This window comes from Papio anubis, chromosome 4, assembly GCF_008728515.1.
Source record: "Papio anubis isolate 15944 chromosome 4, Panubis1.0, whole genome shotgun sequence".
NCBI classification, from domain to species: domain Eukaryota; kingdom Metazoa; phylum Chordata; class Mammalia; order Primates; family Cercopithecidae; genus Papio; species Papio anubis.
The window spans coordinates 17,700,439-17,716,899 of NC_044979.1; the positions used below are offsets into that span (position 1 = coordinate 17,700,439).

Genomic DNA, 16,461 nt, shown 5'->3' on the forward strand with positions numbered 1-16,461 from the left:
CACCAGCCCTGCTCTTCTAGTAAATCCCACATTACAGAACAGGCTGAGGATGGACCAGACGAAAGGAAAGTAGGAAATCGGAGCCATGGAAACGGCGGAGCGGAGGCAAAGTGTGAGAGCGCGGGTGGTTAGAGGGTAAGGAACCCTCCTCTGACGACGGCGCGAGGGCGCTCCACAGATTACGTCACGCACCGGGGTGACGTCACGACCGTGACACACGGGTGACGCCGTTGCCGCGGCGACTTCTCGTCGTCTCCGCCCCCTTCCCCCGCCCCCCCCCCCCCCCCCCCCCCCCCCCCCCCCCACACCCCCGCCTAGCGTCCTTCCCCCAATCCCCTCAGGCTCGGCTGCGCCCGGGGCCGCGGGCCGGTACCTGAGGTGGCCCAGGCGCCCTCCGCCCGCGGCGCTGCCCGGGCCGCTCCTCCCCGCGCCCCCCGTGCCTCCGCCTCCGCCTCCCCCAGCTCTCCGCCTCCCTTCCCCCTCCCCGCCCGGCAGCGGCCGCTCGGGCCCCGGCTTTCGGTTATAAGATGGCGGCGCTGAGCGGTGGCGGTGGTGGCGGCGCGGAGCCGGGCCAGGCTCTGTTCAACGGGGACATGGAGCCCGAGGCCGGCGCCGCGGCCTCTTCGGCTGCGGACCCTGCCATTCCGGAGGAGGTGAGTGCCGGCGCCACCCTGCCGTCCTCCCGACTCCGGGCTCGGCGGCTGGCTGGTGTTTATTTTGGAAAGAGGCAGCGGTGGGGGCTTGGTGCCCTCAGCCACCTTCTCGGCCCGGCTCCGCTAGCTGGGAGGTGGGCATCGCCCCCGCGTCCCTCTCCGTCATGCAGCGCCTTCCTACGTAAACACACACAATGGCCCGGGGGGTTTCCCTGGCCCCCACCCCAGATGTGGGGATTGGGGCAGCGGTAGTTGAGCGGGAGGTTATCAATAGGGGGCGAAACTCAGGGTTGGTCCGAGAAGGTCACGACTGGCTGAAGTATCGAGCTCTGCATCTCTTCGATGTTTTCGTTATTTGCGGGGTGGGGGCGGCGGCGGCCTCGAGGTGGAGGATATAGGTTAGTAGCTGGGGCTGGGACCACAACCCGAGTTACTGTCGCGTGCAATTCTTACATGGTCGTGGGGGTGATGGGGCTCATCATTTCCTCTCTCTCCTCTCCCGGACTGCCCTCCTTCTCAGGCCGCTGCCCTTTTTCACGTTTCTATTTGGGGGGTTTCTCTTCACCTGTTTTACCCAGCAAATGATTTTGATTTAGTCTTTACTTTTTCACTCCTGAATCGCAGTTTCCTATGCCTTTTCTGGTGTCTGGTCCTCTATTCCTAATGTTTGTCGTGCTCTGTCGCTGACTGGTAACCCCCATTCTATTCCCATCTACCGCCCGCTCATTTTCCAGTTGTCGGACCTGCCTGTCTTCTAACCCCACTTCCCACTTAAGAGCATTTTTGCACTTCTCTTACCCTGGTCCTCTTGAGGCTCTATACTTCATCTCACCACTCCCTAACATTGTTGTCTGTTGTTATCTTCACAAATCCTCCTGGACACTTTGGAGCTACTTATTTCTGAGCCCAGAAGCTGTCAAGATTCCATCAGGTTTCACTTGGCTCTTTTCGCCCTTGCACTACTGGCACTTTTGGGCTAGTCTTCCATTGTGCATTCACACCTCTTTATTCCTACCCATTTTTATAGTTCTGATTGATTTCTTAGTGTTGTCCTCCTTTTTGTCCTATTTTTTTCCTTTTACTTTTTCCTCTCCAGTCCTTGCTTCTCTTAGCCTGTTTTTTCATTAGCCTCTTAGCACTGTGTCAAATTATTTATGTTTTGTTTTTTATTACATAAAAATTATTACAAATATTTGGTATTTTATTACATAAAATAATGCACTTTATTATGCTTTACGAATAAGCTATGGTATAGTAATTGTGTTTACAGTTATTGATTAGGCAATGTGACTTACTGTGTTGACTTTGCTCAAAGTTCTCTTTTCTACCTACTGTTGACATCTGATTATCTGATTTCTCAATTCTCATAACGTCCCATTCTTCTCTCTGCAATTCCTTTTTTTTTTTTTTTTTTGCATCGTTATCTTTGGAAATTCATCCAATATGCTTGCTTTATTCAGCATCAGCTTGTTTATGATAATGTTTGTTTTCTACTCTTTTATATCATCTTTATCTACATGCCTAAAATGTGTTCTGTATCATCATTTGATCTGTTCTAAAATTTCTCATTTTTAAGTTTCTTAAAATCATTCCACTTTTCAGTTTTTATTTTTGCTTAGATCGGTTTCCTCTCATATCTGTTCCTTTCCCCCAGCTTCTTCGTTTCTAAGGAGAAAGCTTTTCTCTACTTCAATTTCCTAGTTTATTCTGTTTCCCTCGTCTCCAGTTACCATTCATTTTGCCTTGTTTCCTGGCTTTTGGTACTTAACTTTCTGAAGCTTCCTCTTTTCTTCTCCACACCTCCATGTTCCTTCTTATTTATAAACATCTTTGTTTCCGTTGACATGGAAATTTATTTTTAGGATACATTGTTTTTAATGGATAAATACTAGGGGTCACATCTGCTGTCTGTTTTCTCCAGGAATCGGATATGCCTTTGTCTTAACCAGGCACAGGTGCCTCTGGGCTTTATTTTACTCTGTAATAGATGTGTAGTTTTGTTGAATTGTATACTGTTTGAAGACTACTACAGAGTGGAACATTGAGTAAAGTAATGGGTAGGGGTTATGAAGTTGTAATTCTCTGATTGTAAAATTATTTATATTGGGAACTTTGTTGCAGAGTTATTGGAACAGTTTGCAATTCTGTAAAGAAGGCTTTTGTGAAGTAAAATCTCTACCCTTCTATTTTATTTGAAAGGGCCAGATTGTTTGGAACGGTACCCCCTGAAGAGTCTGATTTAATAAGTGAGAGCGACGGCAATAGATTTCTGTATTTGGCACGTCTTGAGCAGTTCCCATGTACCAACCTTGAGAACCTCTAGGCTAGCTGAATTTAAGTATAAATTGCCAGTAATTGGAAAGCACATTTACATCTTCTGAAACTATAAGGATACTCTAATTTTATTTGGTTGAAAGACAATTGTTTCCCACCATCCCCTCTACCCAGGTTTTAATGTTTAGTGGTGAACAGTAGTTTTTCTTCTACATTTTCTTCTGAACTGATAATAAACGTATTTGGCTGGGAGGGTGACATATGATTAAAAAATGTATGTCTTGAATGTAGATATCAATATTACAGATGATAAAATAAATTCCTCCAAGAAATAATTTTAAATTTGAAGTTGATATTCGGTGGAAACTGAAATGTGCTGTGGTCTTTTATTTGAAGTCTCTCTTATATACACTTAAAGGCATCTCTTACTATAAATTACATGGAAAGAATGAAAAGGTTTGCTTGTGTGTAATGACACATTTTATTCTGAAGATTTATTTTACCTAACAGTAAAATGTAGGTTTTTTTTTTTTAAATAAAAGTTTCCCAGGGGAAAATTTCAGCTAAATAAAAGGTCTAATTTCAAAGGGAAAGCAAGTTCATTGTCAAAAATTAGAAAAATATAAGTACAAAAAGTAAAAAATCATCAGTAATTTTGCCACTAAGATATTATTACTATAGACATTTTGGTGTATTCCATCTGTTCTTTTTTAATGCTTGTATAACACTATGTAGTTTTGTATTTTTAAAAAACTTAAAGCAAAACTTTCTGTGTATTATTAGATACACTGTGATTTATTTAACCGATCATCGTTTTGGGGTATTAGGTTGTTTTTAATTTTTTACTGCTATCAAACATCTTGAACATAGGATGTAGATTTTAGTCTTTAAAATATGTTGGGGAATGAACAAATTTCATGTCCTGTATTTGTAGTATTAATACTTTGTAGGTGCTCAAAATAGAATATTCTGGTAAATGACAGGTGCTTATTAAATATTTATCAATTGAATGTACTTATACTTTTGGCATTAAACATTTACATCTGACCATTTATATTTACCTGATGTTTTTTTCTATGGCCATATGGTATGATATAGTATATGGTATAAAATAACCATATGGTGTAATAAATACTTTTTTTTAAGTGTGATACCAGAGTGATATTTATTAACTATTTTTCTTGTGCTGTTTCTGTAGAAGGGAGCTTCTTACAATTGCATTACAGTTATTATTTTATTATGTTCTGTTTTCAAGATCTCTGATCATCAATCTTAAACTGTTTAATTATCATAATGTATTGACTAGGGAATATTCTGGGATGGAATCTCCTTTATAATGAGGTCCACTGCATTAAAAATACATCTTTGTGAACCACACCAGGTTGGATTGCATCATAACCCTGAAAAGTGATATTCTCATTAATGTAGGTGTTGTGCAGTTTTGGCTGTTGTTGTTAAGACTTATCCAGATACATTCACAGGTGCCCTTTTGGCAAAAATCATAAAATAGTTGTTTGTCTTTCGTATTTCTAGTGTTCCCTTTCCGTATTCTTTTCTCTCTCATTATTTACTGAACTGCCCTCTTTAGGCATCCACTCCTTTTTCTGTTTAGAATATTATCTGTCAGTCATTTTGTATGTTGGCCATTAAAGGAATCAGTTGTCAGTAAACAGCTAAGAAAGGAATGTTGGACTGGGTGCTTGAATCCTTGAATGTAGTAAATGTGAGTGAGTGCAAACTTGATTTAATTGTACATGTATTTGGGTAATAGGCCAGAAAAATTACATTAGGTTAACAGGCTAGAACAGTCTGACTTTTCTTGTTTTTCTATCCCTTACTTTCTTGATTAGGATGAATAGAAGGTGGATCTAGATATAGCACCTGGAAACCTATGTTCCATGAGTGATGGGGAAGAGAGGGAGGGAATAGGTTCCTTTGTTTTTTGGCATTTTCTAAGACCTGATGCCCACCTTGTCAGAGAATGCGATTACTACTTTTGTGTTCTTCCTTTTCCCTTTTTCTCCCAACTATGAAGTTGTTTTCTCTTTCAGAACTGCAGAAGTACGTTTTGTTTCTTTGACACTTTGATATTGTTAATTTAGCTGAATACCTAGTGAACATTCTGTGTCATACTCCCCTTGTTTTATGAAATCCAGCGTGGTCTAATCTTTACATTTCTGCCTCATATTGTCCTTAAGATAAGCCTTTTTTTGTCAGTAGCTCTTACTAGATTTTGTCTTCATCAGAAGTTAAATTGTTTTAAGTCCTTTACTCATTCTTTTTGTCTATTTTAATGTACATTGGTTATTCTGTAAAGTCAGATGTGGCAGTAGGGCTGAGTGTGGTGGCTCACACCTGTAGTCCCAGCTACTTGGGAAGCTGAGATGGGAGGATCACTTGAGCCCCGAAGTTCGAGACTGCAGTGAGCTATGATTGTGCCACTGCACTCTAGCCTGGCAACAGAGTGAGATGCTGCAACAACAACAACAACAATAACAACAACAACAGCAAAAAAAGCTTGGTTGTAGAACTTCTGAATTCAAAATAGGTGGGCCTATTTGGGAGCCTTTCTGTTTTTAAGGTGTTAAGTCGTGCTTTTTAAAATCATAGGGTTATAGATAACTTCATGTTAGTGTAAGAAGAAAAATATAGCCTCATTTGTTCCATTTCTTTCTTAAATTTTTTGTTTTTATTGCCATGTTTTTATTTTTCAATTTCAATTTTTCTGACCTAAATCACTAACATACTTAATTAGCATGGTAATCAGAAGAAACTCTTTAATACAGTCTCCACCCGAACATTAAGCAATTTTTTTTCCCCTCTACCCTCTGAGATTACTTTTGTGTCCATGTTTTCTCTTGGGCTTAAAAAACAAACAAACAAACAAAAAAAATGTTATTCCTTCCTGTATCAAGACTATACATATAGAGGGAATTTGATACCCAGTACTACTTTTTCTGGGCCCTGGTGATATAGAATATAAAAATTGATACAGAATATAAAAATTGCTTTGAACTCAATTAACTTTATATCTTCTGGAAGCTCTGTAACATCAAATAAAACATCGTTTTCATTCTTGTAATGTAGCTGCAGTTTCTGACAGCACTTTTGGGACAAATGTACTATGGGATGGTGGTTTTCAAATTACGCTAGAGCTCTATGAGAAATTTTCAAAAGCATTCTATCGCTGTAAAGAATAATTTTTTTTTTTTTTTTTGAGACGGTGTCTCGCTTTGTCACCCAGGCTGCAGTGCAGTGGCGCTATCTCGGCTCACTGCAAAGCTCTGCCTCCCGGGTTCACGCCATTCTCCTGCCTAGCTTAGAGTACAGGCGCCTGCCACCACGCCCGGCTAATTTTTTGTATTTTTAGTAGAGATGGGGTTTCACCGTGTTAGCCAGGATGGTCTTGATCTCCTGACCTTGTGATCTGCCCACCTCGGCCTCCCAAAGTGCTGGGATTTCAGGCATGAGCCGCTGCGCCCGGCGAGAATAAAAATTTTAAATTGCACTAATACATATGTGAAACTGTTGTTGTCTGTTTTGTACTTTCTACATCTTCATCTATAATAGTACCTGGCACATAGGTACTAAAATATTTGGTGAAAGAATTAGTGAATAAAGCCTTACTAGATATGAAGTGATCTGATTTTCTATAATGTTCTATTCTTTTTTTGTGCCAGTCATAAAATCAGCTTATTAAATTGACAACCAAATTGGCTGCAACAGGCAGTTTGAAAAACACTGTTTTGGGGTTTCAAGGACCTTCTTCAGAGGTTACCGCAGGGCTCTGTTTAGTGCCTCCATACCAGGGGTCCCCAACCCCTGGGCCACAGCCTTGTACCTACCAGTCTGTGACCTGTTAGGAACCTGACTACACAGCAGGAGGTAAGTGGCAGGCAAGTGAGCATTACACCTCCTGTCAGATCAGCGGCAGAAGCATGAACCCTATCAAACTGTGCATGTGAGGGATCTAGGTTGTGTGCTCCTTATGAGAATCTAGTTGTGTGCTCCTTATGAGAATCTAATGCCTGATGATCTGAGGTGGAACAGTTTCATCCTGAAACCCCCTGTGCCCCCGTCCATGGAAAAATTGTCTTCCATGAAACTGGTCACTGGTCCCAAAAAGGTTGGGGAGTGCTGCTCTATACCATAACTATTGAAGTTCTTCATTTGTCTGCTTTACATGTTAGTTTCCTTGAAAAAAGAGTTTTATGGCTGTAAAAATTTTAGAGCTACTATGTATGGAAGAGAGGTTTGTGCTGGCATAAATCTTCTCGGGTATCATCTGTGTAGAAAATTTCAACAACTTGTATCTAAGGCAGAGGTCAGCAATCTTAAGGGCCAGATGGCAAATATTTTAGGCATTGTGGGACATACAGTCCCTCTCACAATTCTTCAACAATGCTGTTGTAGCTCAGAAGTAGCTAATAGACAATATTTAAACAAATGAGTTTGACTGGGTTCCAGTAGTCATTTTCAGGACACTGAAATTTGAATTTTATATCATTTTCATGTGTCATGAAAATCTTCTTTTGTTTTTTTTCAACCACTTAAACATGTAGAAATTATTCTCAGCTTGTGAGCTATACAAAAGCAGATAGTTGGCCAGTTCATGGGCTGAACTGTTCTGACTCCTGGTCTAAGGGAGACTACATATATTATATTTGAAGTTCTGAAAGTAAGTTGTAGGTTAGAGGTCTACAGAAAGTTCGTAATTGCTACACAAAATTTATTTATTTGAGAGAGAGAGAGTGGTGGAGTTTCATTGTATTGCCCAGGCTGGACTTGAACTCTGGGCTCAAGCAATCTTCCATACTCAGCCTCCCAAGTGGCTAGGACTACAGACATGCACCAAGCCCAGCTCCTAGTTCCTCTTTGCACTCAATTTCATCTTCTACCCTCAGCCCCTGGCAAACACTGGTCTGATCTCTAGTTGTGCCCTTTCCAGAAAGTCTTATACATGGAGTCATGTAAAAGTCACATCAGTGGTTCGGGGCACGGTGGCTCAAGCCTGTAATCTCGGCACTTTGGGCCGAGGAGGGCAGATCACCTGGGGTCAGGAGTTCGAGACTGGCCTGGCCAACATGGTGAAACCCCCTCTCTACTAAAAATATAAAAATTAGCTGAGCATGGTAGTGGGCACCTGCAATCCCAGCTACTCGGGAGGCTGAGACAGGAGAATCACTTGAACCCATGAGAGGGAGGTTATAGTGAGCCAAGATCGCGCCATTGCACTCCAGCAATTGTGAAGCAGTGGGTAAGGTTCATTCATTATTTTACATATGGATGTCCAATTGTTTCACATTTATCAGAAAGACTAACCTTTTTCTTTTGAATTATCTTGGCACTTTTATTGAAATCAATTGCTTATGCTTGTGAGTTTTGGATTCTACTGTTTTATTGATCTGTATGTGTTTTCTTACGCTAATACCCTACTACCTTAATTACCATAGCTTTATAGTTAAATTTAAAATTAGGTAGGTCCAGTTGAGAAGATTTTTAGAACTTTGACTTTTTAATTTCTTGCATTATCATACTTTTGGAAGGAGAAGACCCATAATTTTAATCAGATTTTCAAAGGTTTCTTCTACCCTAAATACTTAAGCCTTCAGTATATAGTTAATATATCTGTATCTTGAATTATGTGATGGTGAGGTTCATGAAAAGTGGCAGGTAAAAGTTGCAACCAAAATTAATTTCCTTATAAGAAATAAAGGAGATATTCTAGTAGGTTGCACAGAAAAGTCAATCACATCCTTTTTACCATGTTGCAAAATTATGAGATTTAATCAAAATGTGTATAGGGGAAAGTGAATATGTTAAGATGTTTATTCACCAGAAAAAGTCACCGGAAGTGTCAATTAGGCCGTGAAAGATACTAGTTTACAATGTGTTATTCTCCATCTTCTTTAGAAGAGTTCTTTCATTTGAAACCTATGTCATGTTCTGTGATGTTTCAGAATTAGTATCTTTATTAATCTTGGAGGCATCATTAAATCATTATGCTTCTGCTAAGGAAAGGCGTATGGAATAATTGGTCATATTTCTACCTTTTTCAGTGGGGCCCATAGGGCCCCTTTACTTTGTTTTAAATTGCACTGGTAATAGTTTTTTACTGGTTAGCCCAGGGAATGTCCCTACAGTGTAAAATGATGTTTCTCATCATGATTTTCATTTAATAATTTAAAAACAAAGTATCAGGAAACACATGTTTCTAGAGAAGAAGTGTGGAATACCTGACCAGTAGAGGGTCAGGTGACAATTGGGAAGGTAGAAACTGACCAAGCTTTTGATCATGTTGCAAGGAGTATCATTCCAGTTTGATTGGGTCACCCTGCAGAGTTTTTTTTTTTTTTTTTGAGACAGAGTCTCGCTCTGTCGCCCAGGCTGGAGTGCAGTGACCAAATCTCAGCTCACTGCAAGCTCCGCCTCCCAGGTTTACACCATTCTCCTGCCTCAGCCTCCCGAGTAGCTGGGACTGGGCACCCGACACCTAGCCCGGCTAGTTTTTTTGTATTTTTTAGTAGAGACGGGGTTTCACCGTGTTAGCCAGGATGGTCTCGATCTCCTGACCTCGTGACCCGCCCGTCTCGGCCTCCCAAAGTGCTGGGATTACAGGCTTGAGCCACCGCGCCTGGCCCGAGTTTTTTTTTTAAATCCTTGGGTTTTTTTTTTTTTTTTTTTTTGGAAGAGATGCTGTGTTGCTCAGGCTGGTCTTGAACTCCTGGGCTCAAGCGATCCTTCTGGCCCAGCTTCCCAAAGGGCTGGGATTACAGGTATGAGTCACCACACCCAGCCTCACCTTGCCGATTTTGAAACTGCACTTCAGGGAGAGTAATACAATATCTTGGCAGACTATTTTTAACTATTGTTCCAAAATTAATGTGTTTTTAAAAAGTAAAAAAGTGCGGATATCTTTAAAAGATACTTTAAGTAGGCCGGGCATGGTGGCTCACGCCTGTAATCCCACAGTTTGGGAGGCCAGTACGGGCGGATCACCTGAGGTCGGGAGTTCAAGACCAATCTGACCAACATGGAGAAACCCCCATCTCTACTAAAAATGCAAAAAATTAGCCGGGCATGGTGGCGCATGTCTGTAATCCCAGCTACATGGGAGGCTGAGGCAGGAGAATCGCTTGAACCTGGTAGGTAGAGGTTACAGTGAGCCGAGATTGCGCCATTGCACTCCACCCTGGGCAGCAAGAGCAAGCGAAACTCCGTCTCAAAAAAGAAAAACAAAAAAACCTTTAATTATATTTAAATTGGGGAATACTTTTGTTTTATGTATTTTCTTGTACTAAATATATAACCTTTAAGTTAATAACACCAGAAAATTTTTACTTTATAGTTTTAGAACTGCTTAATTAAAATAAAATGTTAGGATACTTTGAATTAGTCACTTACTTTCAAGTATTTTAAACAGTTTAATGTACTGCTTGGTGTTGTTTCTCAATTGACTTGATATTTTTAAACTGTATTTTGTACCTTGTACCATTTATTTTGCAAAATAAATTTCTGTTTGGGCTTATAGATGTGCTTTTAATATTAAAGGGGATTATTAGTGTCAGCTGTAAAATTTTAATTAAGTCTTAAGTAGGTATGTTTTTTTTTTTTCTTTTGAGATGGAGTCTCGCTCTGTCGTCCATGCTGGAGTGCAGTGGCGTGATCTCGGCTCACTGCACCCTCCGCCCCACCCCGGGTTCAAGCGATTCTCCTGCCTCAGCCTCCCGAGTAGCTGGCACTACAGGCACATGCTACCATGTCCGGCTAATTTTTTGTATTTTTGGTAGAGACGGGATTTCACCGTGTTAGCCAGGATGGTCTCGATCTCCTGACCTTGTAATTTGTCCGCCTCGGCCTCCCAAAGTGCTGGGATTACAGGTGTGAGCCACCATGCCTGGCTGATTATTTTTATAGAGCTCTTGTTAGCCTAATTTCTGGTAATGTTTTATGAAGGTGACTTAATTCCCATCATGAAAATTTCCCATCTTTTCTGTGACTAGCAAGCAGTTATTGCCTTCATAACTTTTTTTTTTTTTACTGTAAAAAGATAAAGTGCTATTGATAATTACTCCTAAATAACTCAGAACATTTTTTGTTTTACACACATTAATATATACTTCCATGGGAATAGTGTCAGAGAACATCAAATAGGGAAGAGATTATGATTCAGAGTAGTCTTTCTATTCCTATTCTAGAGCCACAGAAAATGTTCATCTTCCTTTAGTTTTTACAAGATTGCCTCTAACATGGATTCTATTCCACTGATATTCTTCCTGCACATGCCTTCTCATACTAACAGTAAGTCACATATCGCAAGTAAGTTTCATTATACATGAGAACTCAGTTGAATGCTTGCCTTTCACTGGCATCTCTTGATCCTCCTCCCCCTCCTTGTGGTGTGCACTGAACTTCTGGTAGGCCACATGTGTTAAGTAGATCATAGGAGTGGTATGAAAATAAAGTGAAATGATGAAAATGTAAAAGCCTTCACAAAATTATAGTGTTTTCTGTTGATTTTTAAGACAAAAGATAAATACTGTATATGTAAAAATTTCCTTTTCGAAGTCTTTGTTCTTTTTTTTAGAATATGCAATAATATGCTTAGCACAGGGCTGTAGTTAACATTTTTGGCAGTTCTTAATGTCGGACTGATGATTGTCCTAGAACTGTTTCAGTGTTAACTACATTCTATTAATGTTACTTTAAAACATTACTTAAAGAAACATGAAGTGGCAACATATTGATTCATGTATTCAGTAAGCAATTCATGGGAAAGAGGTAAACTTTCTTTTTTTTTTTTTTTTTTCTTTTGAGATGGAATCTCGCTCTGTCTCCCAGGCTGGAGTGTGGTGGCCGGATCTCAGCTCACTGCAAGCTCCGCCTCCCGGGTTTACGCCATTCTCCTGCCTCACCCTCCCGAGTAGCTGGGACTACAGGCTCTTGCTACCTCGCCCGGCTAGTTTTTTTGTATTTTTTTAGTAGAGTCGGGGTTTCACCATGTTAGCCAGGATGGTCTCGATCTCCTGACCTCGTGATCCACCCACCTTGGCCTCCCAAAGTGCTGGGATTACAGGCTTGAGCCACCGCGCCCGGCTGTAAACTTTCTTAATAACAGTAGAAAGACCTTTCCATTTATATGAAAACTGGTAATTATGACTTGTGTTTTGGTATTTTAAAGCTGTGGTTGGCTGTGCACAGTGGCTCATGCCTGTAATCCCAGCACTTTGGGAGGCTGAGGTGGGTGGATCATGAGGTCAGGAGATAGAGACCATCCTGGCCAACATGGTGAAAACCCCGTCTCTACTAAAAATACAAAAAATTAGCTGGTCGTGGTGGCGCATGCCTGTAGTCCCAGCTACTCTGGAGGCGGAGGCAGGAGAATCGCTTGAACCAAGGAGTCGGAGGTTGCAGTGAACCAAGATCTCGCCACTGCACTCCATCCTGGTGACAGAGCGAGACTCTGTCTCAAAAAAAAAAAAAAGAAAGCTGTGATTAACATTTGTTTTGTCATTCATCCAAAACTACATTGGTGACTTTTGTATTGAGTCATTTCATAGGACAACAGGTATTCATGTATTCAGTAAATATTTGACTGCCTACTATATGCCAGGTAGTGATCTAGGTGCTTGGTAGTACACTTGAAAACAAAACAAAGGTCTCTACCCTTATGTAGCTACTGTCCAGTGGAGGGGTGTGTGTGTGTGTATATTGGGGGATGGGACTGAGAAACCTTAGACGTACAGAAAGGAAATTATATAGTATGTTCAAAGGTAATAAGTACTATGGAGCAATGAAAGTTAAACAGGTTAGGGCTGGGATGGGGGTAGGTAGCAATTTAAATAGGGAGGTCAGGGTAGGCCTCACCTGAGAAGGGGGCATTTGAACAAAAACTTGAGAAAGGAGGAGGAGGTATTTCAGATAAACCAATTAGTTCAAAGGTTCTGTGTCAGGAATGTGCCTTGCCTATTTAAGAAATAGCAGGAGGCCAAAGTTGCTGGGGCAAGGTAGAAACTAGGAGATCAGGGAAGGATCTCTTTCGGTTATGTAGGCCGTATTGGTGAGAGCAGAAATAATGAGAAGTAGTCAGATTCTGGATGTTTTGAAAGTAGATTCGTCCGGGCGCAGTGGCTCACGCCTGTAATCCCAGCACTTTGGGAGCCAAGGTGGGCAGATTACCCAAGGTGAGGAGTTCGAGACCAACCTGGCCAACATGGTGAAACCTTGTCTCTACTAAAAATACAAAAATTAGCCGGATGTGGTGGCAGGCACCTGTAATTCCAGCTACTCGGGAGGCTGAGGCAGTAGAATCACTTGAACCTGAGAGGCAGCTGGTAGGCAGAGGTTGCAGTGAGCCGAGATTGTGCCACTGTACTCCAGCATGGACGACAGAGCAAGACTCCTTCTCAAAAAAAAAAAAAAGAAAAAGAGAAAGTAGATTCAACAGGATTTGTTGATAGATTGGATGTGAGATATGCAAGAAAATGGTGTGAAGGGGGATGGGAAGGGCGCAGATCAGGAATTAAGTTTTGGGCATTCTAAGTTTGAGATATCTATTAGCTGTTTAAGATACTGAGTAAGTAGTTGGATGGATGAGTCAGGAGTTTGGGAGTGAGGCCTTGTGGCAGAGACTGTTCACAGTAATACATGTCTCATTTTCTTTAGATACACATCTAGACACCATTTTCCCTTGCGTTAGGTGTGGTGATGTGATTGAGTGGAATGCGAACTCATGGAATATGGGCACAAGTGATGTGTGCTAGTACTAGGTCTGGCCCGTGCAAACATCATCTTGTTTTCTCCTTCTGTCAGGCTGGCATCTGGAACTGAGATGATTACTGAAGTATGCTTCAAGCCATGTGTCCAAAAACTCAGCCTAGATTCCTGAATGATCGTGTACATAAGGACCACCCTGTTAACCTGTTCAGCTACCTAGTACTGTTAGATAACTAAGAAATACACTTTGTCATGTTTGTATCCTTTTACCTTTTGCGTGTTATAACCATTAGCCAGCCTTAAATTTGGGCATTTAGATGATACTTAAAGCTGTGAAGCTAATGTGTGCTCATCAAGGGAATGAATGTGGATAGGAAAAAGAAAAGATCCAAAGTTGGGGAAAAAAGGAAGAACCTGAGAGGGAGCAACCAGTGAGGGAGGAAATAAAATGAAGAAAGTTTATTAATAGAGAGTGGTCAGTTATATAAAATGCTACTGCTAGGTCAAGTAAGGTGAAAACTAAGAATTTATCATTGGAGTTAACAAAGTGGAGGTCCTGGGATTTAGATAAGAGTAGAGCATTGAGGTGAAATATTGAAGAAGATGTTTTGATTGAAGTGATTTTAAGAGAGAAGAGGAGGGGAAGTAAAGATGGTGAGGAATTATCCTGTAAAGAGGAACAGAGAAATGGGGTCAGAGCTAGTGAGGAAAGTGGGGTCAATAAATTTTTAATGGTAAGAAAAATAAGGGCATATGATGATAGGAATAAGCCATTAGAGAGTAAAACATTTCAGGAGGGAGAGATAAGAATTGCTGAAGCACTGTCTTAGAAGAGGCAAGAGGGAAAGGGATTTAGTGTATAAATAGGAAGGATTGGCTTTCTGTAGGAGCGTCTATACTTTATGATAATAGGCCATAAAGCAGAGTATGTGGATACAAATGCTGCTAGGAAGGTTGATGTGATTGGTGGAGTCTGTACACATTCTCTTCCAGTTGCTTTGGGTTTTTTCAGTGAGGTAAGACTTGAGGTTATCAGTCAAGAATGAGGATTGGGGATATGTGAAAGTAGCTCCGCAGAAGTATGGGCGCATAAATGAACTGGAAACAAATAGTAAAATTAATGGGCAATTTTTTTTCTTTTAAGAGACCGGGGTCTCACTCTGCTACCCAGGCTGGAGTACAGTGGAGTGCAGTGGCACAGTCATAGCTCACTGCAGCCTCCAACTCCTGGGCTCAAGTGATTTTCTCACCTCAGCTTCCCGAGTAGCCAGGACTAGAGGCTAATGGCAATATTAAGTTATTTTATGAGTTGTCTAGACAGCATTATGGGTCTCCTAACTTTCTGGTACTGATCTTCAGATCACAGTTAAATGTAATTTGCCCAGGCAGTTTAAACGCTCAATGTGAGTCATTTTCATTTGGACTCAAACATGGAATCATTGGGAAATAGAATATTAATTATTACTCCTTCATGAAGTACCTGCCACTATCCTGCCATGAATGTAAGCTAAATTTGGAGCGGTCTGGTAACTACTTTTCTTTTAAAAACATTTTCTTTTTAAAGATACTAAGTATCGAATACTTACTGGTTTTTCTATGTAGAATAACATAATCTCAACATTACTTTCTTTCACTCTCCAAATTTGACTTGTCTTTGTTCATGTTTTTCCTACCACCTGAAATACAGATTTCCTCCCCCTTCCCACCCTCCAAACCTTCCAGACTTAGCTGACCTACTATTTATTCTAGGAAGTTTTTCTTAACCTCTTTCCAAGCCCTAGTTGATGCTTCTGCTTTGTGCTTTTGTAGAAGCCCAGGGTTTACCTTGTTTTGCTCACTGTATTGTATTGTGTTTTTTTTTTGTTGATAGGTATTTGTTTTTCCTCTAGACCTGGACTGTTCAGTCATACTTTCTGTGATGATGGAAATGTTCAGTGTTGTCTTAAAATGGTAGACAGTAGCCATATCTGTGTGGCTACTGTGCACTTAAAATTTGCATAGTAGGACTGAGGAACTAAATTTTATTTCATTTTAATTAATTTAAAATTAACTAGTCTCATGGCTAGTGACTGCTTTGATCAGTGCAGTTCCAGACCCCTTCAAAGTCAAGAGTGTGTGGGATTCATACTTATTTTCTCATTGCTTAACAATAGTACAGTCTACTACTTAAATGACCAAATTCTTTTTCAGTATTCTTAGCCTGCATAGTTATAACTCGCCTGGAATATGGCAGTTTTCTTCTCTAGATTTCTGTCTTTAACCATAGCTTTTCAGTTTGTTTTCAAGATTATGTTGATTTACACAGCACTGAGTTCTTCAGTCCTGTGAAGTTAGCATTTTGGTTGGATGTGGTGGCTGGTGTCTGTAATCCCAGCAATTTGGGAGGCTGAGGCGGGAGAATTGCTTGAAGCCAGGAGTTTGAGATCAGCCTGGGCAACATAGCGAGCCCCTGTCTCTACAAAAAATTAGCTGAGTGTGGTGGCATCCACATGTAGTCCCAGCTACTTGGGAGGCTGAGGGTGGGAGGATTGCTTGAGCACAGTTCTCGGCTGCAGTGAGCTATGATCGCACCACTGCACTCCTGCCCGAGTGACAGAACGAGACCCTCTCAATAAAAAAAAGGTTATTTTTTTTCCCCTTTAGGACTGAAAAATTGGGTGTTGCAAGATTACCTCAAGGACTGATCTGAGAACTGGGCATGGTAAGGAAGAAACTCAAGTGGCCAGGCTCTGGTTTGTGGGGGTAGGTGGGCAATTTCTGTTTCAGCCAAAGCAGTTCTACTTCATAAATTAATATATTGGAATTGTGCTTGGGATTT

General features: G+C 41.0%; 1 protein-coding gene across 8 annotated transcripts in view; it reads left to right on the top strand.

Moving 5' to 3' along the window:
• The first annotated feature begins 328 nt into the window (after nucleotides 1–328).
• BRAF (B-Raf proto-oncogene, serine/threonine kinase) overlaps nucleotides 329–16,461 on the top strand; it is a 203,937-nt gene continuing 187,804 nt past the window's right edge. For 7 of the 8 annotated variants that reach the window (XR_004183104.1, XM_021936348.2, XM_021936350.2 and 4 more), the window contains exon 1: nucleotides 329–653. Coding sequence is in view for 7 of the 8 variants with exons in the window: in XM_021936348.2 (XP_021792040.1) it covers nucleotides 528–653 (126 nt within the window). In the remaining variant the exon portion in view is untranslated. Of the gene's footprint in view, nucleotides 654–16,286; nucleotides 16,345–16,461 lie in introns of all 8 variants that reach the window. The other variant, XM_031665081.1, reaches the window with a different exon arrangement.